General features: G+C 33.2%; 3 protein-coding genes across 3 annotated transcripts; 2 read left to right on the top strand and 1 right to left on the bottom strand.

Moving 5' to 3' along the window:
* The first annotated feature begins 3,380 nt into the window (after positions 1 to 3,380).
* LOC115960942 (protein PARTING DANCERS-like) lies at positions 3,381 to 7,633 on the top strand. The gene is made up of 8 exons (XM_031079981.1): positions 3,381 to 3,502; positions 5,485 to 5,609; positions 5,686 to 5,774; positions 5,848 to 5,943; positions 6,028 to 6,122; positions 6,199 to 6,239; positions 6,372 to 6,455; positions 7,219 to 7,633. Exons 1-8 carry the CDS (start codon positions 3,436 to 3,438, stop codon positions 7,387 to 7,389), a joined length of 768 nt encoding a protein of 255 aa, XP_030935841.1. The 5' UTR covers positions 3,381 to 3,435; the 3' UTR covers positions 7,390 to 7,633.
* Positions 7,634 to 8,768: 1,135 nt separating this feature from the next.
* LOC115960042 (bifunctional aspartokinase/homoserine dehydrogenase, chloroplastic-like) lies at positions 8,769 to 20,178 on the bottom strand. Its single transcript, XM_031078738.1, has 18 exons — positions 19,943 to 20,178; positions 18,381 to 18,448; positions 17,894 to 18,268; positions 16,654 to 16,742; positions 16,226 to 16,529; positions 15,941 to 15,993; positions 15,613 to 15,827; positions 15,368 to 15,455; positions 15,157 to 15,270; positions 14,453 to 14,551; positions 13,932 to 14,126; positions 13,367 to 13,449; positions 11,714 to 11,939; positions 11,255 to 11,400; positions 10,798 to 10,933; positions 10,184 to 10,267; positions 10,007 to 10,099; positions 8,769 to 9,399 (listed from the first exon to the last, which is right to left on the bottom strand). Exons 1-18 carry the CDS (start codon positions 20,071 to 20,073, stop codon positions 9,154 to 9,156), a joined length of 2,745 nt encoding a protein of 914 aa, XP_030934598.1. The 5' UTR covers positions 20,074 to 20,178; the 3' UTR covers positions 8,769 to 9,153.
* A 3,070-nt stretch (positions 20,179 to 23,248) lies between these two features.
* On the top strand, positions 23,249 to 26,683 carry LOC115960894 (probable protein phosphatase 2C 2). The gene is made up of 5 exons (XM_031079897.1): positions 23,249 to 24,105; positions 24,533 to 24,706; positions 25,463 to 25,633; positions 25,736 to 25,915; positions 26,286 to 26,683. The coding sequence occupies exons 1-5, from the start codon at positions 23,332 to 23,334 to the stop codon at positions 26,436 to 26,438; spliced, it is 1,452 nt and encodes a 483-aa protein (XP_030935757.1). The 5' UTR covers positions 23,249 to 23,331; the 3' UTR covers positions 26,439 to 26,683.
* The last annotated feature ends 637 nt before the right edge of the window (positions 26,684 to 27,320 follow it).

Below are 27,320 nucleotides of genomic sequence, written 5' to 3'. Positions count from 1 at the left end.
CAAAAGTGCAATCCCTTTATATTGCCGACTGCATGGAGTTAGATACAGTGCCTAAGGGCATTGAATACCTTGAAAATCTCCAAGAACTGATTTTGGAGTCAGTCTCAATGCAACTTAAAAATCGCATCAACTTGGGAGAAGGTAGTGTGGATTTTGCAAAGGTGCAGCACATCCCAAAGATCTATATGAGGTAGTAACTCGAGATGTTTCATGAAGGCTTGTCCTGAATCTCCTGATTCATTTAGAAAGGTAAAACCTCTCAATTCTATTTGTTATTCCACTTTGTAATGGCTTAATTTTTTGGAACTAACGTTAATCTTTTCTAAGTCAAACCTTCACGAAATTTACCATATCTTTTTTTTTTTTTCCTTTTTTACCCATGGCAGAATCATGCTGAGGAAATTATGAGTTTGCCTTGTTTGCTTCAAGAGGGTTCCAGTTTCTATTTGGAGTTCTAATTCAACGTATTATTTAGGGTATTTGCTTATTGTTCAAATTAATACTCAACACTTTGGTTGTTAATTGCTTGTAACAAAATGTAAAAGATTGAACTGAATGATGCCTAGTGGCAGATTGTTGGAAGATTGCTACTGGTTCATTCATGGATTTGCTCATCCTCTTTGTGTTGTATGCAATTTAGCAGCTTATGTAAACAATAAACAATACACGATTCATCCCAATTAATTGTTTTCTATTGTTTCAGTTAGTTCTATACATGCCAGTTCTTCAATTTACGTGCTATTTCTTCTTCTTCTTGCATAAAGTTGTGTGATTTATAAATTTTATCTGACCAAATGACTCTTCTCTTAGAAAAATTATTAGGTTATTGGGAGGATTGTTGAAGTAGTTCTTCCAACTAAAAAAACGTTGTCACCTATACAATGCCATTGCATAAATATTATTGAGCTTGTGGGGTACGTACATTCATGTTGCTGAACCCAAAACTGGGAATATCGCAAAATTTTGGTATATTAAGATGGGGAAAAAATGGAATGGTTTTACTTGCTAACGATTTTAAATTCTGAAGCTAGTCAATTTTTATACTTTTTATTATTCTTCCACAATGCTGACTTATTTCCATTCCAATGCTTATGATACAGGATGTTTTAAAGGATTTTGAGTAGAACAAGATAAAGGCTTTGGCTTTGCCCAATTAGTAAATAACAATTGAAATTGTAACATTAACAATTGCATGAGCATCTGTCTTCTAAATTGTAATATGTTACTTAGGCTATGTTTCGCAACATGTGAACAATTTTCCAAGTCTAAAATATTTTCAAGTGAAAATATTTTCAAGTGTTTAGTTGCATTTTAAAAATTGTATTGTAAAATATTTTTAAGTGTTTGGTAACATTCTGAAAATGTTATTTTTCTCACATTTTCTCGGTCATTTTCTCAAATTCCAAACAAATTTTATAATAAAAAATTTCAATATATAAACTTAAAAGAAACAAAAATCAAAATAAAACCAATCCTTAAACTCTCAAACTCGGTGAAACTAAGAGAGGGAGGATGAAAGAGTGCAAAGAAATAGAGATCTGATCAAGGGGGGTCGATTTAGAGGTGGTGGCGATGAGATCGAGAGGTGGAGGAGACGAGTTATAGGGCGGCGGCGACAACAAGCTGCAATCTAGAGCTTCGAACGATGACAAGCTTTAGGTGATGGCAATCTAGAGCTTTGAATGATGACAAGCTTCAAGCACAGAGGCGGGGCTTTGGGTCGGGGGGCAGGTTCTGGACTTCACCCGCAGTACCCTCTCCTTCCTTCTCGGAATGGGCTTGGCGTGACTAACTCTCTCTATCTCTTGGCTTGTGTGAGTTTGGAAATTGTTTGAAAGTAAAATAGATGTATAACCTATTTTATGGATCAATGGGCATATTTTACAATCAAACTTTTCTATTTTCAATTTTACTTTATTTTACCCATGCATCCAAACACACGCAAGGGTGTAAAATATTATCTCAATTTTATTTACACCCGAAATAAACACAGCCTTAATTAAATAAAAAATATATGAAATTTTGATTTTTTTTTTTTTTTTAAATGTATCATCTACAAATTAGTACTACATGATAAAATAAAGAAGCATGGTTATAGTTTAATTCTTATTAAATTTCTAATTCATCTCCTATCTTTTTTCGCTCTCTTTTGTGTTGGAATTAATATTTGAATCTACTTATTCATGATTCGATTCTCCAAAAAAAAAAAAAAAAAAGAATCTACATATATCCATTATAAAGTTTAAATATCCGTGACAAAACGGATTAGAGCAAATAAAGTTTTAATATCTGTGACAAAACTTATGTGCTTTTCAATTAAGTGCTGACTGCTAATTCAAAGTTTTGCTCATAAGATTCTCAACCCAAAAAAAAATCTCATAATATTAATTGCCATCCCTTGTTTCTCTACGTTGATTTTCCCCTTCTAGCCAAGAGCTTAAAGATAGCCCGATGGTTAATTGACAGAAAATAGGTTTTTCCATAATAAAAATTATTATAAAAAAAATAAAAATAAAAACACTAATTTTCACAGGATTTGCATAGTTGCTATTTGAAATGAACCGAATTAGACCAAATTGGACCAACATCGACCGAACTAACCAAAGTGGTAGACTAAATGTTATTAGATATAACAGAAGGGGAAAAAAAAGGAAACAAATAAATACTGATTCATGCCATTTGAGTATTCTTACATTTCTTACATATCTACCATTATCTACTTACAAGTTTTAAATTTTTTTCTAAATTGTTTTTAATTATTTTAGACTAATCATATATAGAAGGAAAAGAAAAATGAATAAACAAATAATGTTCCATACCATTTGGCATTTTGTATTACATGTTATTTGTTGTCAAATCTGTTAGTAAAAAATTACAAATAAACACATGCATATCAACGTTGCTATAGATCAATAAAAAGACCTCATTTGTTATTTTAAAAAATATAAAGAAAATTGTTTGCATTTGCTATGAATTCATCCAAAAAAATTGCATCTAAAATGGAAAATAAAACCTTTATTTTGATGAATATGTTGAAGATGAGACAACACGATTTGCTGGAAAAAAAAATTAGAATTGATTATCATATTCCAAGGCTTACATATTGTTATACAGCCACTAGTAATAATTTCAAAGCAAAAAAAGCATTCAAAAATAATATAATGTCAAAAAAATTTGGAAGAAAAAGGAAAAATTGTATTGCAAATTTGCATTTAGTCTTTGGAGACGACTTCATCACTTTTACGGCGGAATAATATCGCTTCCAAAACAAATTAACTGTTACAAAAATATCTGGCAGTTCCGTAAATAAAATGAAAGCATAAAGATTCGTATTTAAACAACCATTTGAATGCACAAACCAAAAAGCTCATTTTCCCGCTTCTCTCTCTCTCTCTCTCTCTCTCTCTCTAGAATTTTCGCTTGAGCTTCACAAAAATGGCGAATCTGGAAGCAAGATACAGAGATCCGACGGCTCAAAATCCATCCAAAGCCACAACCTCTGGTTCTCTTTCCCTCACATTTCACTATTTCTTCGTTTTCTCTTTTCCTTTGTTTAAATTTTATTGCATTTGTTTTAGTTTTTCTCCTCACAAAACCTAGAACCAGAAAAAAAAAATATATATATATATATATATATTAGCTATATAGAGGTTTTCGAATTCAAAAATCAGAGCATTACCTTCCGTTTGGTTTCTGAGAAAATTGGCATAATGAGAAGAAAATGAAGTTTATTTGAATTGTAGTTATTATGCTTGATAAATTTACCAAGTAACTTATTAGGTTGTTCAATTTCTTGGGAACCAAATGGAGACTTGTTTCTTTTTGATTATGTAACTAATTCTTCGCGGAATATTCAAACTTAAAATTATATTTCAGTATCTGAAAATTGTAAATAAATAAATGAATAATAGCCCAATAAAATTTAATTGCATTTGCTTTAGGTTTTGTCCTCACAAGCCTTAGAACCAGAAAAAACTATATATATATATATATATATATATGAATGAAAGAACAAAATAGCTATAGTTTTTTGAATTTGAAACTTCAGTTCGTTCTATTTCAGGTTTTCTCAGCTACCAAACAGACATTGTCTTTTGTTTGGTTTCTGAGAAAATTGGCGTAATGAGAAGAAGATGAAGTTTATTTGAATCGTAGTATTTGTGCTTTACAAATTTACCAAGTAATTTATTAGTTTGTTGAATTTCTTAGGAACCAAACGGAGATTTGTTGCTTTTTGATCCTGTAACTATTTTTTTACAGAATATTCGCACTTTAAAAGTTTTAAATATCTGAAAAAAAAAGTATAAAATTTTCAGAACTTGATTATAATTTTCTTTATGATTGCCTTGAAATAAAATGACTTTTAATGTGTGTGTGTGTATTCTAGCAAAGTAATAAAGAAAATTATCATTTGAGTATTACAATTTTAGCGAAGTCAAAATCTAAAGAGGCTTTTGTAATGGTAGTAAATTTCTCACACATAATTTTGTACAATTCTTTCACTTTTAGGGAGTGGTTAACCTTTCTGGAAATTTCAATGCCTTTTATAGCTAAAGCATTCTAGGAAATTATTTATTTTTCGTTGCTATATATATATATATATTAATTTTAGAAACTTCGTTTCAATTCATGGTGGGTCAATTATTTTTGTAAATATCATCTTTAGATGTATGAATGCATGGAGATTCTGGGGATTTGAAGCTGATCACTGTGATATACTTTGAACATTTCAATGTCATTGTATGAATGTTTGAGATCGTGATATGCTTCTTATTTGCTGACTTCTTAAGCTCAATGTTATTACTGTGTGTCTATATATATATATATATATATATATATATATTAGAAATTTCGTTTCAATTCATGGAGGATCAATTATTGTTGTAAATATCATATTTAGATGTATGAATGTATGGAGATTCTGGGGATTTGAAGCTGATCACTATGATATATATATGCTTTAAACACTTCAATGTCATTGTATGAATGTTTGAGATTGTGATATGCTTCTTATTTGCTGACTTCTTAAGCTCAATGTTGTTACTGTGTGTGTCTATATATATATATATATATTAGAAATTTCGTTTCAATTCATGGAGGATCAATTATTGTTGTAAATATCATATTTAGATGTATGAATGTATGGAGATTCTGGGGATTTGAAGCTGATCACTGTGATATGCTTTAAACATTTCAATGTCAATGTATGAATGTTTGAGATTGTGATACTTCTTATTTGCTGGCTTCTTAAGCTCAATGTCATTACTGTGTATATATATATATATTAGAAACTTTGATTCAATTCATGGAGGATCAATTATTGTTGTAAACATCATCTTTAGTTGTATGAATGTATAGAGATTCTAGGGATTTGAAGCTGATCACTGTGAAGTGTGAACTGCGTTAAACATTTAAGGTGGCATTTACTTACGTGTTTTTGAAATGGGGGAGTGTGAGGCAATGATTTTTGCTTTATTACTGCAGGTGGTAGTGGGGTTTGTATGATGAGCACCACTTGGAGAGATGATCAACACCCGTCTTTCATCAATTTTATCTCCTCCTTCCTCAGTGCAAATGCTTTCCGTCTCAACTTTGTCCCAATTGCCCCAGTATGTGCATTCTACTTAATTGCTTGTCTTCTATGTTAAGCTGGGTCTTCACTCAATTGTGTGGTTTTGTTTGAAGGACTTTATTTTCAACTGTGGGGGTTTGTCGGTGGCATTCATATTTGTGACAAACTTGGATAGCAAATGCATCTCACCAGTGTTCAGCAGGTAACCAAACTGTCGCCGTTTTTTAGTGACCCTCTTACTTGGTGCAATTTTTAATCTGATTCATTTTTTGCAGAGTCCAGAAACTGAAGGGGCAATTTGCACACCTCTATGTTGTTGTCGTCCTCCCAACCAAGGAACAAAATGAATTGTTTGTTCACTCCTATTTCAAGTGAGTCATATGAAACTCATGTCCAAATTGACTTTTTGGATGCTTGAGTGATATGAAAGAGCTTGTTGTCTCACTTTGTGATAGATATGGAATGGAGCTTGGTAAGCCAACATTTGTGCCAGTAGAAGACTTAGAAATGGGCTTTGAGAAGATAGTCAAGATAGCTCTCTCTCGTGGGGGTAAGAGCTTATCCTCTAATGATCACTTCAATGGATTCTTCCAAGTAGTTTCCCTAAGTAACCATATGAATTGCAGTATGCAAACGACAGGATGTCATAACAAAATTAAAGGCTGAGGTCAGTTGATTAGAATTATTTACATGCTTTAATTTTGCACTTATAAATTCAGTATGAATATTAACAATATTAATTATTATTTTCTTCAAAATGCACCTGTGTATATGTGCTTATCTTTTCTTGTCTGTAAAGAGGAAACAATCAGTGCAGGCAATGGACGTTTTCCTCAGAGTGCTTACATCCATACCAGGCATAGAAAATCATGATGCAAATGCGGTAATTCTCTACCCTATACAAAACTAGTTCAACTCTGTTGTTTTTCCCCCTCTTACTTGCATCCATTCATCATTCTGTGAGAACTTCAAAGTTGTAATCTTATTGGATCATGTAAGGTGTTTTACAATTCTTAACAATTAATATGTTGATTTGTTCACATTTTCAGTTTTGACCCCAAAAAAATGATACAGTTACATACATGATACATCTGTCCTGTCATACACTACACTATGCTAATTGTCTCAAATACTGGAAATGTTTTGAACTCTAATTATTTTTCATTATATTATGGACAAATCTGAATAGTTTGAAATTTATAATGGAATTTTTCACCATAAATCTATTAATTGTCCAATGGGTGGGGAGTGGACGTGGCCCTTACCCCATATTCTTGCAATCTGCTTTGCATAAGCACTGGCAACCAAATCTGAACAAATCCTGTTTAAGAAACTTGAAAATACATTGGTTCTAGAAACTAAACGCAGTCTCTTGACAACTAAGCCTACCTTTCTGTTTAATTGATTCACATAGCATCTCCACCATGAGACCTTGATTTCACATCAAGTAGTCAGTAAAAGAAATTATGGTTAATGACCCATAAAAGTCCATACAGCTTATTAAAGGATTTTGTCAGGCTAATTCCTGCAATATAGCCTGGCATATGATGGGCCTGACATTATCTAAGAATATCTTGCATTGATTTAGTCATGTGATTTAATCATTGAGGTTTTTAAGACATTGTCATTTTGACATTTCTCTTCAGCTTAATCAAGCTATTGGTTCCATTGAGGCAATTGCAAAGGCATCAAAGGAATATATTCTGCAAAACACAGATCTTTCAGCTGACAAGGCAGAAATCATTTCTAGGTTTTTCAGAGATCCAAACTTTTACATGAGCCCCAAGATCAATAGATCAGAGAAACAAGTGATTTAAATGAAATTTTAAAATGTTTTGTGAAGCAGACTTGAGTTGATAATTTTTTAACCTTGAATGGATCACTGAGATTTCTATCATAAGAATCTTTCTAAACTAAAACCATTGCAAGTAGAGGAGCATCAAAGATTGCTGTTTGAGTCACAATGATTGGTTATATCAGTAGCTTTGCTAGCTCTCTCTCTCTCTCTCTCTCTCTCTCGTATTTGGAGCTCTAGCATTGTTGAATATCGTAATAAAAATTTGAGCAGGGTCTTCTTTTTATTTCAACAATGAACTCTAGGTATGTGGTCCTATAATGGTTTAATGTGATTAATTTGATTGTGCTGAAGTTTCTCTTTATTTTAGGGCTTCTGACTTGTGGTGTCCTAATTATTTGGTAAGCGTAGTTGTGCCTGTGATGAAACTTAAGAACGTGCACTTAACCAGTAGCAATTTCTAATGGAATTCTATGGCAATGACACATTCTATAGATTTACCAATTGTGTTTTGCCTTTTCCCTTTATATTTCATTAGCTTATGAAAATTATCATTTTGATGAGCATCCAGTTTGTACCAGTTCAAATTGCTCAGGCTGGTCAAATTTTATTGGTATACTAGCCAAAATCCCTATGCGTGTGAAAGTGTAATATAATTATTTTATAAAAATATAATATAAAATTTGTAGGTTAAAATAGTTTGTTATTTAAAAGTATTTTCTATTTTATAAGTTTTATATAATAGAATATATAATATATTTTGCATTTAACAATAATACATAGTGATATATATATATATGAAAAACATAATTTAATAAAAAAATTACATAATTATAATATTATTATAAATGGAATATGTACACCCTTATTTCATAAAATACATGTAACGTATCACTTTAAGTTTAAATTATTATATAAGTTTAGAATTGTAGCATTTTTTTTTCTTTCTAAAAATAAGTGTATAATGCATATATTATTGAAACTTATATTTTAAGATAATACTCTAAATATTTATCATTTTTATTGCCTTTCAAGGTTATATCTCTAATTTCTAATGCTTAGTTTGTATTTTTTAGTCCAAAATTAAAGAGTTTGGCTCAAATAAAATAAATTTCAGACTTTTCAACCCAAAAATTAAGAAAATAAAATAAAATAAAGTTTTAATCCAAAAACTAAAAAGCAACCTACAAAACAAATCAAGGTCTAATTAGTATAAAATGGATTGAATAAACCATATTAGACTAAAGTAGACCAAAATACTATATTAATGTGACTCAACAAAAATGTAGTAATAATAAATATTATGTTTTAGCTTTTAAATACTATATAGATTTAGATTTATTTTTCAATTAGCATTGCAAATCAACCAAAGTGACCAAAAGTTATAGAAAACGCACATGATGGTTGAATCCATTACAATTTATCATGTTGTCAAATTCTCATGGACAATGACAACAATCAAGCTTTATTTCCAACTTTTGGGCCGAGCTATAAATTCTCAACAAACTAGTGAGGATTCCAATTATGAATACATTATACACTCTAGAACCCAAAAAGAGTAGTCACCGCACCTATTTCTTAAAACTACACTTACTTTCCAATAGCAATACTGCTTTCCTACAGTTATACCTCAGGTTTCAAAGCCGCTTCACTGATCAACCTAGATTGCTACCATACAAAAAAGCCATAAACTACAAGAACATGGCCCTAACAGGAAATGCGTAAAAGTACAGCCTGAAAGGGCTAAGAAACAGTGCAAATGGATCAGATCTTGTGAGTGGTGTTCCTATGATGGTGCACCAAGGTAAGAGGCAAGCCGCAATATGTCACTGAATATTCCACCGGCTGTGACTTGGGCCCCAGCACCCGGTCCTCGGACTATCAAAGGCTGCTTTTGATATCTTGTTGTCGTAAAAGCAATAATGTTATCTGATCCAGAGAGTTGTGCAAATGGGTGATCTTTCTTGTATCGACGCAGTTCCACTACGCCTTTCTGCTTAACCACATCCACAACCCCTACGTACCTCAAGACCTTCAAATATATCACAAGTTCATCAGAAACAGGGGAAAACACCGAAAGCAAAACTTGGAAAATAAAATGAAGAATATTAAAAGCTGTATGAAGCAGACATCCCATGTATGTAACTAAGTCTGCTAGAAAAATGGCTTTAGAAACCCGTCCAAAGAACTCTCATTAACTTAACAGAAATATTCACACATTAAAAGTAATCATGGTAAACCTAGAGAAATATGGCTTATTTTTATAGGATTCATTACATCACACTTTGCACAAGTACATTTTCACCAACCCATACTTGCATATGCTATTATTACATAAAACGCACCATCAATATGAATGGCAAAATAAAAATAAAAGAATCACGTAAATTACAAAAACTAACAATTGTGATGGCTCTTTCTATTTTATTTATTTATTTTCTGTTCAGGATTTAGACCACAATTAAATGCATTGTGCCCAAAGTGAGGCTTCAACAAGCCCAATTCATTCAACATTATAGAGACTAATTACATCTATACATTATACCGTCTATCATTTAAAATAGCTGGTTAGTTTAGCAATAACATCAGGCTACCCTTTCAAATAGTTCAAACTAGTTGCAGTGTCTAGAGATACTCACTTCTCCTGCATCCTCCGCATCCTGTAGTTTCTTACTCATTTCCTGATCAAATTGTGGCAGCTTTTGCATAAATTCCTCAGCTGAAGCACTAGCCTGCAACAAATTATTGACATCCGCATTATAAGGCTGTTTGTGTTCTTAGCAAATTGCCCTCTGATTGACTAAATTAGTTCTTACTCTTAATGGTTCTGGCACAAGACTTTTCTCAGGAATATCAGATAGTTCCAGCTTTAAACCAGACTCCCTAGCAAGGATTATCACCTGCAACATGACATCAGCCTCATTCATGTAATTCTATTTAAAAGCAATAACATGAATAGAAATAAGACGGTTGAGGGCTAAGTACGGAAGTGTTGGCTTTATTAAATATTATTATTATTATGCATCAAAAAACAGCACATGTAGTCAAGAACCAGCCTATTCCTGCCAGCTGCCATAAATTTGTATCCAATACAATGGGTAAATACCAGCCACCTGGCTAGCTCAAGCTCACTCATGGAACCAAATAGAAACAGCAGCAGCAGACACAGGTCAACACAAGTTAACCATTTGTCTCAGAAAAGACGCATTTAAATTACATTGTTAGGTAAACTAAGTGGCTCCATATTGCACACAATTGTTTTTCTTAGACACCCCAACCTGTCAGGCTTCTCTCAGATGGATATTCAAGGAATATTGTACAGATAAAATGCACTTTTTAATAGTTACCAATAAGTGGTGGGTGATATACAAAATATGATGACATTCTATTCTCACTTAAATTGTAGATGACAACAAATTAAAGACAATACCTTTCTACGAACATCTGCTCCAGATAGATCATCCCTTGGATCCGGCTCTGTAAAACCAGCTTTTTTTGCTTTAGTCACCACCTCACTGAAAGCTACTTTACCCATAAAGTTGTTGAAGATGTAACTCAAAGTTCCACTGCAACAGCAAATAAAAGATAAGTATATGGTACACAGTTTGTAAGGCATAACTCAAGTCCCACTGCAACAGCAAAGAAAAGATAAGTATATTGTATACAGTTTTTTTCCCCATTTTTCTTTTGTTAATCATATTTACAGGAGTAAACATAAATAATTTGTCTTAAAAGGACCATTTGGCATCACTTTCTCTTCTTCTTTTTGCTTTGGCCAGGGGAAGGGTGGGTGGGAGTGCTCAATATTGTTCATACAAAGTCCCCACCCTCAAAAATCCAGAAGACAAAGAAAAGGAAAAAACGTCAAGGTTTCTACATAACAGAACCTGAAGATGCCTTCAATCTGCAATATTTTGTCCCCAGTTTCGAGGAGACCTCTTAAAGTGCTAATGATTGGAAGACCAGCTCCAACAGTGGCTTCATAGAAGTAATGTGTATATGACTGCCGTTGAAGAGCTCTCAACTTCAAGTACTGGAATTGGACAGTAAAGATATCACAAAATACCCAATATGAGTAACTATAAGGAAACATACAGAATGTATTACTCTAGTAATTGTCACTTTCTCTAATCTTGTATTAAAAATCTCTCATAGTCACATTGGTTTACCCTTGTGAATCCATTTGAATTTGGTTATTTACCAAGTATGAGGACATCTGCAGAGCATTTACTGCTAATTTGTTATAGCACACAACTCACAATTTGCAAGTTCATAGCTTGATATTGTTGATGCACATATGAATCTATTGATCTTCAAAGTATATCACATCAAAGTAACAGAGGTACCTGATCAAGTGGTCCAGAATTTGCCTTTTTATTGGGGGTGATTACATGAATTCCTTTCCGCAACCAATCATAATAATGGCTCGCAATAGCAGAGTCAGCTGTGCAGTCTACCAAGACAGTATTTGGAATAAAATGATTGCCATGCACATGTTGAACAAACTTCTGTAAATCAGCCGCTTCTCCTTTTTCCTTTTGAAGTTCTTTCCAACTAGATAAGTCAATACCCCTGCAACCAAAGACAATAAAGATTCAAGGTTCATGAGAAAAGACCGCTTAAAAATAAGGGGAAAAATGTTTATCAGAAGACAGTGACAGCTGAGAAGCTAAATATGCCCTGAAAGACTAATTTGAAAGAACACCAGTGCAAATTGCTATAAAAACCCATAAATGTCTCACAACAACAGATTCTGCGTCAACTAAGTTCAAGGAAACCAATAAAATGCTTTGGGCAACAAAAAACATGAGATACACCTTCCCCTGTCTGCAATGATGCCCATAATGTCAATCCAGGGTTTCAATATTTTATGGCAACATGTTTTCCAACAAAAGATTTGGATTTACCTTTTTGTTTTCTATGTCAAACATTTGGATGCACCATATCTATTTTCAGAGCTTCAATAATGTAAAGCAGAAGCCTTAGAACAAAACTGTTTGTGATCCAAATGATAGCTAACTATATAGCAGAGGAAGCTTAATGATAGGTTTGTGTGTGTGTGTTTTGTTAATCAGCCTTTATGGGTTATGGCATACTTCAAAATCAAAATTTATGAAGCATACGCCTTTTGCCTCACACTTAAAAACCTAAATATCCTATTTTACCTCTCAGACCCAAGCCTTTGAAAACATTGGGCATCTGTGATCATCATGCATAAATCCATATGTATAGATGGGCTAACATACATGTATTGATGGACTAACACAATGTCCATGCAAAAAGAAAAAATAAATAAAATTTCAGAGAAACTAGAACATGTATAGGGTAAGGAAGTCCAAAGCAAAAGCAGCTCAGTTAATCTCCACTAAAAATTCCTTCAAGTTATGGAAGTCACTTAATGAAAGTTGAAGAGAGGCCTAAAAATTTCTGGGCAAAAATTCTTAGTAGTAACATTAATACTATTTACTCACCAGCGTGTGTGTGTGTGTGTGTGTGTGTGTGTGTGTAGTTTAGCTTCAATGTCCATTCCTTTGGACATTGTAGTGAGCAATGCCATTGAACTGAGGTGACAGGACAAAGGCTTTTAAGAGGAAGCAAGACCAAGGAAACTTATGGGGTAAGAATGCTAACATATGAATCCAGAAATTAGAACTGATGCAATCAAGTTTGAGTCACCATAGTAATTCAGCTCACATTGACTAAAAACTAAAATGCTACAAAAAGAAGGGTTCTTTCATTTGACTATTTTTTATAGAACAGGGAGTCTTTGCAAGCAGAATCATCAGGTGTTCAGATATTTCTTACGAGGTATCATTTATCATATCGTAAGCTGCTTCGGATGAGCTTCTCAAAAAAGGAATATTTTTTTGCAAAACAGTGGAAGCAAAGGGGCCATGCCACAGCCCACAATGCACTGTCTGATCAACCAATTCAGTTTTCTAATTACACAATACCAAGCTGTTGAAAATAACATGTTTACATTGAATGATTTAACTTACGATTCACTCAAAAGCATTGTCCTTGAACCAGTGATTCCCATGACACGCAGATCAATATTAAATTCTTCCTTAAGGACTGCTGCCTGCACAAACGTTATGGCATATTCAGGTTCAACAATTCAACAGCATGAAAATTTATCTTTTAAAATCCAAAAACACTTGATAAACATCAGCAATATATAACTTGTCCCTAACACAGAGGGAAAAAAGGGGTCTGCCGGGGGGGGGGGGGGTGTGGGCGCTGGGGTTGTGTGGAATAAGGCAGAAACATTATCATGCCAAGAATTGACACTTAATTAATGTTGAAGCAATGAGGTTAAAAATGATATATGAATAATAAAAAATTATAGCTATATCAATGAGATCATACCATAAATGTGAGCTGATTTAATGTTTGTAGGATGTGATATTGAACAAATATATATATATATATATATATATATAATGAATCACAGTGATTGTTCATGTCCAATATATGGCATTGAATGATGCATTGTAAATAAGTGAGAAATGGAATAACTAGAATCAAGATGATATATCCCCCCCTAAAAAAAAAAAAAAGCACCTGATCCTTCAGTTGCTCTAGTAATGTACTGCCAATCAAGCCAGGCCCAATTATGCCCACTGCTATTGTAGTTCTTGATAAGTAAAATCTAGAGTGGACAGCTTTTAGGGCCTTTATACAATCTTCTCGTTTAACAACCACGGTGATATTGAACTCAGAACATCCTTGAGCAATAGCACGAACATTAATATTTGCCTGCAATAATGAATTATACATATAGAGTTGAGCTGTCTCTTTTAATTGTAAGAAAATTGAAATGATGAACAAGTCTTGTCGCTAATGGAGATGAGAACACCAAACAAGAACACACAAAGAAGACAGCCCAAAACCATTGTCCATTTTGTCAATAAGTTTTCAGAAATCTGTTTAACGCATAGAATCAAATACTTTCCAAGTTTTCTCTCTCTCAAAAAAAAAAAAAAAAACTTCCCAAGTTAAAAGTATGACAAAGTTATTGAATAACAATTTTAAATCAAGACCATTGTCATATTGATTTATGCAAATACAGATATTTCCCTAACCTTTGCCAGTGCACTGAAAAGAGTGGCGCTAACACCAGGAGTACTTGCCATTTTCTGGCCTACAGCTGCCAAAATGCTACAGTTTGGAATGATCGCAACCTGCACAAGGTAAGCATTCATTTCATATCATATCAAAGAGACCAAAAAAGCTTAACAACTATTATCATTTTAGCTGTACAAAATTTTTAATTATAATACAAAGACAGCACAAAATTGTACCAAATCTTACAGTAGGTCCAAGCTAGTATGAATTTGCTCAGCCAGAAAAAAGAACAGAAAGAAAAAGAAAGGTATGTTCAAGTTTAAATTGTCTTAGACACTGACCCAAGGTGGAAACTTCAGGAAACAACAGTCCAACTAGCACCACTAATAGCCAAACATATAATATGTCTTCAAACTACCACTCCCTAAAAGATCTATCCTTAACTCAATCAGAATGTCTGAAGCAAGCATTAGTCCCTAATAAATCAGATTATTCGGAATATACTTATCCAATCAAAATGATAGGTACGAATAGTTTACATAACCTTCCAAGCCTTGAAAATCCTTAACAATATACTAAAAATTACTTTCCAGGGAAAAATCCAATGAACCATGATGCGCCCAAACAAGCACAATAAAGTTGTTTCAAGTGAATTATAAATTTTTTTATACATGAAGTCTATTGTAAGGCCAAGAATACGAATATATGAAGTTGACCATACCTGAGATAGACGTCCAGCGTCCAAAGCTTGACGAAATCTAGACTTTAATGCCTCTGCAACAGCTTTTACTTCCTTCTCAGGCACAGCAAAACACACAGAATGTTCACTACTAGCCTACACACCCAATTAAAGACCATCATCAATGTTGTGTCATTTCAAAATACCATAAACTCAAGAAGGTTTTATGAGAAGAAAAAAAGACTCAGGGCACCTGAGATATCATAATAACATTGGCTCCCACATCTTTTACAGCACCAAAAATAGCATGAGCTGTGCCTGGAACACCAGCCATCCCAGTTCTAGCAACAATAAATATAAGAATAGTTAGTTGGAATGTTATAAATGGAGGTAAAAAGTAAATACAAGACCTTGTCCCTTTTTTTTCAGAATGAGTAAATTCAAGGCACTTGTACATAATGAGAACAGCAGTACCAATCACTGCAATCCATGGCTCACCCCTCAACATTTACAAGGGCCAAGTTGTCTATTGTTGCAAATCCTTTGACAAGAGACTCCACAGTTTGGTTTTCTTCTTTGTCACTTACTAAAGGGTGGCAAATCTTCGTTCCAGGAGCAGAGAGGTTAAAAATATTCCTTATTATAATTGGAATGTTATATCGCATCACTGGGATTATGGTGCGGGGGTGTAACACATTTGCCCCAAAGTATGACTGCAAATTTTTAAAGTTCATGTTAAAACAGTGCATTTAGCAATCCACGATAACATTTTTTTTATAAATAGAAATCCTCAATAACATTTAGAGAGACGCATGGTCAAGCTCACCATTTCCCAAGCCTCCTGATAAGAAAGTGTCCTGAGAATCACTGCCTCGTTAACTGTAGAAGATATAATCCTTAGTTGAATCAAACCCACATTAACGTTGTCTTAGAACATTCAAGAAAGGGATCTTCTGGTTATTAGAATGATTTTGCAGACAACATACGTAGAGGTAGATCCCTTATATATTGTTATGAAAATCAATAAATTTTTCAACTACAAATCCAAGAATATATGCAATTCATAATATGACTTTTAGCAGAAAAGCATCACGTAAGAACCAGTACAAACCTTTTCTGGGATCTGCGCTGTAGACACCATCAACATCTGTCCAGATTGTGACTTGACCGGCCCTGCATAGCGCACCCATGATAGCTGCAGAGAAGTCACTTCCATCTCTCTTCAAGGTAGTAGGAATATTTTGCGGTGTGCTAGCAATAAAACCAGTTGCTATGATTATCTGAGATGGATTCTTGGAATACCAATTTTCAAGTCTTTTTTCTGATTCTAGGTAATCAGGATCAACTTGATCGGCACTAGTAGGATTTACAATAAGGACTTCCCTTGTATCCATCCATTTGCAATCGATCCCATTCTGCAAGAGAATTTTTTTTTTTTTTTTTTTAAATGCACCATACTACAATTGTAAATAAGATAATTGGGAAAGTTACATTCTGATTTAGTAGACACTTTAAATAATGACTCAACAATCACTGTACCTTTCTAACAACCGCCGATAACATTTGAGCAGACCATAGCTCTCCGTGTCCAACAACAAAATCTGTAAAAGATTCTGTTGCATGACCAGCTGCAAGACACAAAGCATTTGATTCAATATCATATGTAGAATCCCTAATTTAGAAGCTTAATGAAAATGAGCTAGAAATCAATAAAAGTATGGTACAAGTTTGCATGCAGATGAGTAAATGAAATCAGCAAAATGACATATAAGAAGGTATCGTTCACAAGCAGCTAAAATTTCAGCAAAAGAACATTATCAAGCAATTATTGCCATGGTAGTCTCCATCTAAAGCCACGTCAATTGATGAGCATGACCCACCAACTGATGAGTGTGCCATGACATAGAAAACATGCCACCTGGGAAAACTTTGTAACCTCAATTGCACTCCTGTCAAGAATAGGGCTAAATTGTAACAATTTTTGATGATTTGATAGTTGAGGGTAGGGGATTTGAAGCATGGACATCTCCATTGAAAACACTAGGAGATGCCAGTTGAGCTATTAGCCTACAAGGCTCTTGGCGACTATATTGTAACAATTTTAAAAGAAATAAATAAATTATTTGATTAAAATATCAACTAGAAACTACTAACATACTAGAGGGCTTTTTTTTTTTTTAAACTGCTAGGTAATTAACTCATGCACTAAACAAGATTTTTGAACCCGCAAAAGCCCTAAAAGATATTTTTGGTTTACCCTTTTGTGCACTTAATGATTCCAAATATATAACAGAGATAGAAATCAAACTTGCTTGAAAAGAGAAACAATGAAAATAGAGGAAATATATTTTCCCTGGCTAACACACATCATGTCAAGCATATTAGACATTTATAAACATGAACTATCTGATTATTGCTCGTCACTTCTATGAAACTTTACAGTGATAGAACAAGGATTAGACAGCCACCAAATCAAGATGTTAACATGCCAGATGCAGTTTTTTGATAGGTAAAAATAATTTTATTGAAATGAGACTACTTCATGAAAATAGACACAAAGTAACGTAAAGAATTACAACATGCCAGATGCAGTTGCATATAAGTGGTTAAGAAACCGGTTAGGGTTCTGATCTTTAAGCCAAAAGGAACAATATCAGGCTTTTGTTTGAAATATAGTGAGATATTAAAAGGACAAAGGTTAGTCCCCCACAATTACATTCATTCACACACACATATATATATAGAGAGAGAGAGAGAGAGAAAGAAAAAAGTTCGATACCTATGTATATTGCCCGAAGCATCGCTTTAAGGTTATTGACATCATGATGCAACTGTGACAAGAAACTACCAAGATCATCCCCATCTAGTAGATCAAGTGCGGTCGATCTATGCTTCTCTAAAACAGCATCCAGTGCAGATATATACGATTCATCCCGTGATTGAGCTCTATTAATGAGGTCATACATCATATCTGTGACCTTCGACATTGCAGAGACAACCACCAACTTCCTTTCTGAATCATCATTCAGAATTATATTCCCAACACTCTTCATTCTTTCGGCACTTCCCACACATGTGCCTCCAAATTTATGAACTGACCATGTGTCACCTTTGGGAAGCTGAACCTTTTCCGCAGATTCATCCAGTAATACATCTACCAGTGAATTGAGATGAATATATAAATAGACAGCACTTTTCAACTAAGTTCTACAAGATTTTAAGCATGAATTCAAACGTATTGCAAGAATAGAGGGTAGAAGATAAACCTTTAACTGAAGTAAATACACGGGTATTTGATGCCTCTTTACTGCCCCCCTGGGATACAAAACCCAATCTGAAAATAAAAAATTTATTAAAAGTACTTTATAAATAGATAAATAAATAACATAACAATGAGAGCCATAACATTTCACAACAAATTCAAGTAAATAACCTTTCTTGCTATTGTATGGTTCCCAAAAACACTAATCATTCTGAAAATTCATAATCCAACAAATAATTTCTCAAAGCCTTTGCACTCTTAATTTTATCAAACCATTTCTATGTCACAACAAATTCAAGTAAAGTAACCTTTCCTAGTTCCTGCTACTATATGGCTCCAAAACATATTAAGCATTCTGAAAATTCCTAATGCAGCTAATAATTTCTCCAATCCTTCACAACTTTAATATTATTAAGCCATTTCTATGATTAATAAAAATAAATAAATTTAAAACTAAAAAAGCTACAGCTACTTTGCATAGTATCAAAATGTGCCTCATGGAATCACAACAAACTAAAAGCAATAATAACAACCTAAAACAACTTCAATACCATTTGGTTAGTGAGAAAATGCGGGAAAATGAAACCAACACAGAAACATAAGATCTTAGCTCAGCTCATCACTAAGAAGGCCAGAAATTCAACTAATGCCAAAGTTAACTAAGAAACCGAAAATGAATTTACATGTCGGTTCCAATTATTCCAACTTTCTCAAGAAACAAACAGAAAAATAGTGAAGGACAAGTGAAGTGAAATGAAGCCTCTTGGAATCACAACTAACGACAAACTACAACAACTTCAATACTGTTTGGTTGGTGAGAAAATGCGGGAAAATGAAATTAAAACAGAAACCTAAGATCTTAACTCAGCTGTTAGCACTAAGAAAGCCAGAAATTCAACCAATGCCGAAAGGAAAACGAACACGAATTTATATGTTGATGATTTCCCAAAGCCTTTACAATTTTAATTTTATTAACATAATTTTTATGATTAATAAAAAAGCTACAACTACTTTGTATAGTGTGAAAATCTGTTTCATGGAATCACAACGAACTAAAAACAATAACAACAGCTTGAACACTGTTTGATTAGTGAGAAAATGCTGGAAAATGAAACTAAAACAGAAACACAAAAACTTAGCTCAGCAGTCAGCAATAAAAAATCCAGAAATTCAACTAATGCCAAAAGGTACTGAGAAAACGGATACAGATTCATATGTTGATTCCAATTTTTTCAAATTTCTCGCGAAACAAACAAACGGACAGAAAATAATAATGAAGGAAAATTGAAGTGAAATGAAGCTTCATGGAATCACAACGAACCCAACAACAACCTAAAACAACTTCAATACCGTTCGGTTAGTGAGAAAATGCGGGAAAATGAAAGTATCACAGAAACATTAGATCTTAGCTCAATTCAGCACTAAGAAAGCCAGAAATTCAAGCCAAAAGAAACAGAGGAGTGAGAAAAAAACAAAGACAGATTTATATACTGATTCCTTCAACTTTCTCGAGAAACAAACGGAAAAAAATAATAATAATAATAATGAAGGAAAAGTGAAGTGTACCGGCAAATAGGTGACCGGTGAGGAAGAGGAAGAGTGCGGCATTGCGATTGGCGGATCTTCTTCGGCTTCGTGTTGTGAGCCAATGCGACGTGCGAAGAAGAGTGTGAGATCGCTGCTGAGAGAGAAGCCATGGCTGCGCCGCCGAAGCTTAGAGAGAGAGAGAGAGAGAGAGAGAGAAGAGAGTTAAGTTTTGTTTGGCAGCTTTGTGAAATGTTTGGCAGCCTTTGGTTATATATAGTAGACTATGATACAGTGCCTATTTTGGGTCATCGAATGGAGGCACAGTGTATTAAGCAAACAAAAAAAAGAATGGAATCAGTGAATCACAGTGTAAATAAATAATATTAAGGGGTTGAGTTGTTGTGTGCAGGGTCGGACCTCGGTTTGAGACTGACCTTTTGAATCCAAGCCAACCGGATTCTAATTCTATCAAATTATTAATAAAAATAATAAATTTGGCTCTTCCTTTAGCAATTTCAATTTTCAAACCTATTATCAATAAATAATTATAATTTATGGACAATTGATTTTATTTTTATTTCTAAGTCCATCGATTGACATTTTGGATGTGATCATAATGGGTTGAATTCGATCAGCCTATGTCCTTGGTTGCTTATTCTAATAAAAATTTTCTCTTTTATAAAAAAAAAAAATTATATTTTACATAATTAGTCTAATATTTCAATTCCATTCAAAAATTTCAATGGCATTTTATTCTTAAAGTTTAGGATTGTTTTCATTTTAACTATTTACGTTGTAAATTTTCATTTTGATACCTCGTGCTTGATTTTGTTTCCATATTTTTCATATTGCCCATCTGTTTTAGTAACGTAACCATTCAAAATATGTTTTTCTATTTACAATAATAAAATTCTTATATTCTGCAGCTTTTTAGAGTTGGTATTTACATGAAATGTAAACATGAAAGGTACTTGGAAGTTAAATTACTAACGAAAAATGAATTACGTTACAAATATGAAAACAATGTCAAGCATAAAAGTTAAGATGAAAATTTGGAAAATAGATAACCAAAATGAAAACAAACCCAAACATTGCAACATCAGAAGCATGTTTGACATGACTCATGACACGTTTTTAACTTGTTTAATAAATCAAAATGTGTAATTTTTAGTAGATTTGAATTTTTTTTTTTTTTTTTTAAGTTTAACTTGATGTTCTTCAAGACATTACAATTTTTGCGGATGAGTCAACCTACTTCAAGACAATACAATTTTGTGCCATTGCACAAATACGACTGGCTAACATCTATTGTCATTCCTACTTTAAGTGTCAAAAAGTATAATTTAGTATACTTCAATTACTCATTTACTTTACTTAGGACTCACAAAAAAAAAAAAAAAAAAAAAAAAAAAAAGGAGAAATAAATAAAGATGCTCAATTCTGTGGTCACATCTGAATTGTGGTGGTTTCCAAATCAGAAAACAATTTGTTTGGATTTGATGAATATTGGACCACCGAATTCAGGCTTTAACAGACATGTGAAACATGTGTGGCTTCCACTGATTCTTTTCTCTATTTTGGACCCCGCTGAAAGCCAGGCCTTGGCTAATTGTTTTGTCCAATCTTAGCCCATATTAGGTGGAACCAAATCCAGACAAGGCTGGCTTTGGCCTACTCAGCTTCAATATGGATTGATTATATTCTTAGCATTAGTCCAAACACTTTTCAAGGCTTCGAAATAGGATCACCTGTTTTCAATTCAACCTTTTCCGAAACAATTAATATCAAACAAAAACAAAAACAACTTTAAATCATGACTTTAAAACGAATATGATTCAAATCCGTATCTTACGTTTGTATAACTCTGTTGTATCATATATACGTATTATTTGTCCTCTACTTTTTGGTTTATTAGACTAATATGTATATTATATATTTATATTCTTGTTGTTATCCCAAAAAAAACACTGTCCTCTACTTTTTGGTTTATTAGACTAATATGTATATTATATATTTATATTCTTGTTGTTATCCCAAAAAAAAACACACACACACAACCCTTTACCATATCAAATTCTCTTATTACAATCAATTAGGGAAAAAAAAAAAAACTTTGATCACAGTCAATCATGAAATATTCAAGCATGGATACAAATTAAAATTTGTAGTAACATTCAATGAAGAGGAAGCTTTTAGAACCCACTGATTTAAGACTTGTCGTTTTTTGTGTTAATTATATAACCTAATTAGTACGTTAGTGACTTAGTGTAACTATGCACATTGTTGCTAGTTCAACTGTGCATACACCGACATTATTGCAGGCCTTATCAACCACTTTGGCTATTATAATCAGATTAATTAATTAGTTGTATCTTTCGTTGTCTCCCATTGCAAACTGATAAAAAGTGATCGACAATTAATGGATTATTATTAATTATATTGACTGAATTAAGTGACGTGTTTTGGAAGAAATTCTATTCAGAGTAAAAGGTTTAATTGTTTCCCTGTTGATGTAAAAATACAGTGACAATGAATGAGCAATTTGTTCTTTTGCACACAGAATGAATGCTAACGTGTTCACAAACTTTTTCTTTGTGATTAAGATATAGGTCTTGTACAAGTTAAAATATACTAATATTCTTTTCCAAAGAATAAAAACTAAAAACTGTTAATAATATTAATTAATTTTGTTTTTGGTAAACTGTAATATTAATTAATTGTTACATATTCGTAAATCTATAAATTCAATGTGGTTGTCAGTATTTTTCTTCATATATATGGACTGTTTTATTTTATTCTTTGAAAATCCTATAAAAAATCACTTAATTAATAAATAGAATATTAAATAAAAATTTGATTTTATTATAAAAATCATGCAAACAGGCGTGATAATAAAAAAATGCAATTGATGTTGTAGCACTATTTTTTTTTTAATGATTGACTATTCATCAATTTACATATTTTATTTATTTATATATTTGTTTATTTATTTTGGCTTTGTGCGTAAGTTTATAAGTTGGCAAGATTGATAACCAAGTCAACAATGATTCGCAGTCAAATTAGTGAATTTACTAATGAAAAAGCAAAACCAAATTACAATTAAAAAAATTTTGGACTTTTTCCAGAACAAAAACTAAAAAGTGGGTGTGACCACTGACCACTTCCTTGGCATTGAAAGTTTCAAAACCCCAAAATTGCAGCCTCATAAAAACAGTGTCTTTGTCTTACCGTTTGGATAAAGTCTTTCCCTTTGACCCGTCAATCGTATCATCGTCATCTATTTTGCCCTCATATGAGGACCTCTTCACCTCAAATAATTGTGTGAAAACAAAGCCACTTCTTCGACAAATACATATATATCATCTCCGACTCTTCTTCATCCACACAAAAAAGTTATCACTTTAGCACACAAAGTTTTACACGTACATATGAAAGATTTACAAGAATTTCATTGGGGTTCCTATATTATCTTTCTTGTTCTATACTTTCTTCAAGACCTGAAAAAGTACATTAATCTCATGTCTCTAACCCTTACGCCTACTCTTTCCTTGGTCAGCAATCTCTTTGTCGGTCCCAATGTAGGGTCATCTTTAGTCTTTGAAAATTTGAATCCCGAGAGTTCAAAAGGCAAGGCTTTCCTTCATGATGAGGAAAGTCCTCGAGAGAAACCTCCTTCTTGTGTTACATGCCAGGAAAATAAGAGTACTATTACGCCGCAAGACTGTATGGGCGGTGAAGTAGTGGACGCAGCAAATTTTTACGTTGAAAAGGCACATGAAACATGTGGTATTTTGATGGGTGATACAGCATGGCATGAAGAGGAAATCATGCAAGAAAAAATGCATCATAAAGTGCTTCAAAAGGGCATGCATGAATATGATCAAAATTGCAGCATTATAGAGAATATAAAGGGTGGTGGTTTTTTGGTGAACGATATTATTCAAGGCTCGGATTCTTTAGGAATGGTGAAGTTGGGAAGGGATAATCAGCAAGGCCTTCTCAAGTTGCGAAAGAGGCCGGCTATGCTGGTTGTGCCAGAACATAGCGCGGTGTCGGAATTTGGTGAAATGTGTAGGAAGTTGGAGCATAAGGAATTTGAGGTTGAAGGAAGAGATTTCGTTTTGGCAAGCAAGAAAGGTAGAAGAAAGGTTATGGAAGATGGGTATGGGGTTATGGTTGATATTCTTGGAGATCCCAAGCAGGTAGGCAACGTATATATTATATGTTCTTATATTTTCTCTCTCTGATTTTGATGGTATTTGTTCATACTAGATCTTAATAAAGGCCTGCACAAAGTTCCCATTTAAAAACTATGAATGATGATCTTTATAATGTCTCACAAATTAATCAAAAGAAAATATATAATTTGTGTTTACTTTTTTTTTTGGGTAGTAAAAAATATTCTAATTTTAATTCGTGTATATATGCTCATATCAATAATTCCAAATTTGCTATCATCAATTTCTTCCTGATGAATATATGAGTTAATTTTTTTTTTTTTTTTTTTTGGTTATATCCAACTTCATTTATTTTATAAGGCAGTTTGTTTTTTGGACTTGTCCTAGCTATTTTGTAATGAAAGGAAAAAGTTGAATGACACTCATAGATATATATATTTGTTATCACCAGGCATTTTTTGCTGTGATCGATGGCCATGGAGGTCAAGCTGCGACAGATTTTGTTGCAGAAAATTTAGGAAGGAACATTACAAAAGCTCTGGAATGTGTTGGAGGAGAAGAAGGTCGGTTAGAGCAGGCTATTCGTAGTGGCTACATGGTCACAGACAAGGATTTTCTTTGCCAGGTAGTTGAAATGGACTTTCACATATATTATAATCGCATGTACATTTGAATGTTTCTACCCTATATATGCCTTCATAAACTAAAAAAAATAAATAAATTCTCTTAAAATAAAAAACTACTAAATAATTTGACTTTGTCTTATAAATCATAAGATTCATGCATGGTTGTCGACATTACACATTCCAAATTGGAATATATATTTGCTTACATCTTTGTTTTTTTCAAATGATTGAAGAGATTCACCCTTCCCTTTCAAAAAATAAAGAGTCTTAGAGCATATGTGATAGTATTGAAGTGCACACTAGTTTGTGGCATGCACTTAATTATATCAGGAATGATCAAACCTTTTCTCAAGAATTAAATGGCGACACATTGTTACATAGAGCATTTGATAGCTAGAATGTATGGATACTTTATTTGGAGTGTCGTATTTGTGTTGTACTCGTGTCATAATGGTATCTGATCTACCGTATATCATATTATAATTTTTCAAAAATTGTTATGCCCGCATATCGTACCCATACTTATATCTGTACCCGTGTCCGTATCTGTATATCTTAATTTGAAAGTATAAATTAATCCATTCTCCTAATTTAGTTTATAAAATCTTAAACACCACACATTAACATAATAGAAGGCATATTGTTTACTAACAACAACAACAACCTAGCATTAATTAAGATTGTTTATGAATTCTCTATAAACTAGTTAGCTTTCGCATTGTATATTGTATACTAAAATGAACTTTTACTTGCAGGGTGTAAGTAGTGGCGCTTGTACATCTAGTGTGCTATTGAAGGATGGAGAGTTACATGTAGCAAATGTTGGTGATTGTAGAGTAGTTTTGAGTAGAAAAGGAGTAGCTAAAGCATTGACAAATGACCATCGTCTTACTAGGGAAGATGAGCGTCTTCGAATTGAAAACACCGTAAGTCAAGTTGTTCCATTTCCTTGTATGTAGAACTTAATACTATTCTCTCTATCTATCTTTAAGTCAAAGAGTATTGAAATAACTTATAACATATTGCAGGGTGGTTTTGTGCATTGCCAAAATGGAATTTGGAGGGCTCAGGGGTTGCTTGCAGTTTCTCGAGCCATCGGGGACATGCATTTGAAAGAATGGATCATATCCGAACCAGAGATTAAAAAGCTTCGTTTAACTTCAGATTGCCAGTTCTTAATAATGGCTTCGGATGGATTGTGGGATAAGGTATAACACCTTTGTGTATAGTTGGCAAAAAAAATTAATAGAAAAGAGTACATCAAAACAAGAACCTACAATAAGATCAAAGGAAAAAAAATGTGGGGTCTATTTCATAGTTCTTGTATGAGAACCTAATTTGGGACACAAGACAAACATATGACTATCTGGCATAACAACGTGAACCGAGGCAGGAATTGTGCCTCTTTTATCGAATTTTAAACCCAAAAAAAAAAAAATCAGAAGTATTAGAGAAAACTAAAACAATTTTATATGAACATTAATTTGTTAATAAGTCCATCTTTGCTTCTCAGTGAATTACATGCATTTTGGCCTTAAAAGAGTATTCTGATATATGCATTTGAATTGTGTCAATCAGGTAAATGACCAGGAGGCGGTTGATGTGGTTTTGAGAGAGAAGAATTTGCTCATGTCCTGCAAAAAGCTTGTAGATATGTCTTCTAGCCGAGGCAGCATGGACGACATAACTGTTATGGTGATCGATCTTCTAAATTTTGTTACAAGCAGTTAATTGTTAATCATGGCAAGTGGCCTCAAATGGTGCAGACACAAACACAACATGCATAATGTCCATCTACATATATCAAAGAAGGAAAGTAGGAATATAGGTTGCTAGACCTGGCCATATAGCAACAGAACAGTTGTATATGTATATCAGATACATTAGAAAGAATGTAATGAAAAATAGGAATAGCGGTCTTGTTGGGTTGTAAATAAAAACTTTTTGTGAGAGAAAATGTGAAGTGTTCAAATTTGTACAATTCTCGTATTTATTTATGGGAAATGCTACGTTAAGAATTCAGTTAAAGAAAGTTTTTATGGGAAAAGAAAAAAAAACAATTAATATTTTGACAACTTTTTTCATTTCCCATAAAAGTGATGTCAAAACTTTCTTTAACTGAATTCTTAACCAGTGCCCTAAGGACACTCGTTAGCATGACCATAGGAGATATGAGAGTCTTATTCTTTTATCTTCTCATCTCATATCTATTATAGGCTTATAGCTGCCTATATATGTGCAGATGCTCATGTGCATGGAGTGTTTGACAATCGTATGGAAGATATGAGAGTCTTCTCTCTCTCTCTTTTTCATCAAATTAAGCATTTGGTAATCATTTGCAATGCCCGTGAGTTTTGACAAAGCAAGAGTACATTATTTACCAAAACCGTGTGTACGTATTTACCTTTTTTCAACATGGCCGACATTTTTTCCGAAAGATGAAAAATATTTGAATATAACACGAATTTCTCAACATAGCAATAAAGTCATTTGTGTTACACAACATTCGTTTTGGTTCAATTTCTATCATCTAGCAAAAAAAGAAATAAAAGAGATTTTCTAAGCATGTATGTATAAAGTATAAACAAACATTAGCCCCCCAACCCACACCCA

This window comes from Quercus lobata, chromosome 9 (genome assembly GCF_001633185.2).
Source record: "Quercus lobata isolate SW786 chromosome 9, ValleyOak3.0 Primary Assembly, whole genome shotgun sequence".
NCBI classification, from domain to species: domain Eukaryota; kingdom Viridiplantae; phylum Streptophyta; class Magnoliopsida; order Fagales; family Fagaceae; genus Quercus; species Quercus lobata.
This window is presented reverse-complemented; position numbering and strand designations above follow the sequence as displayed.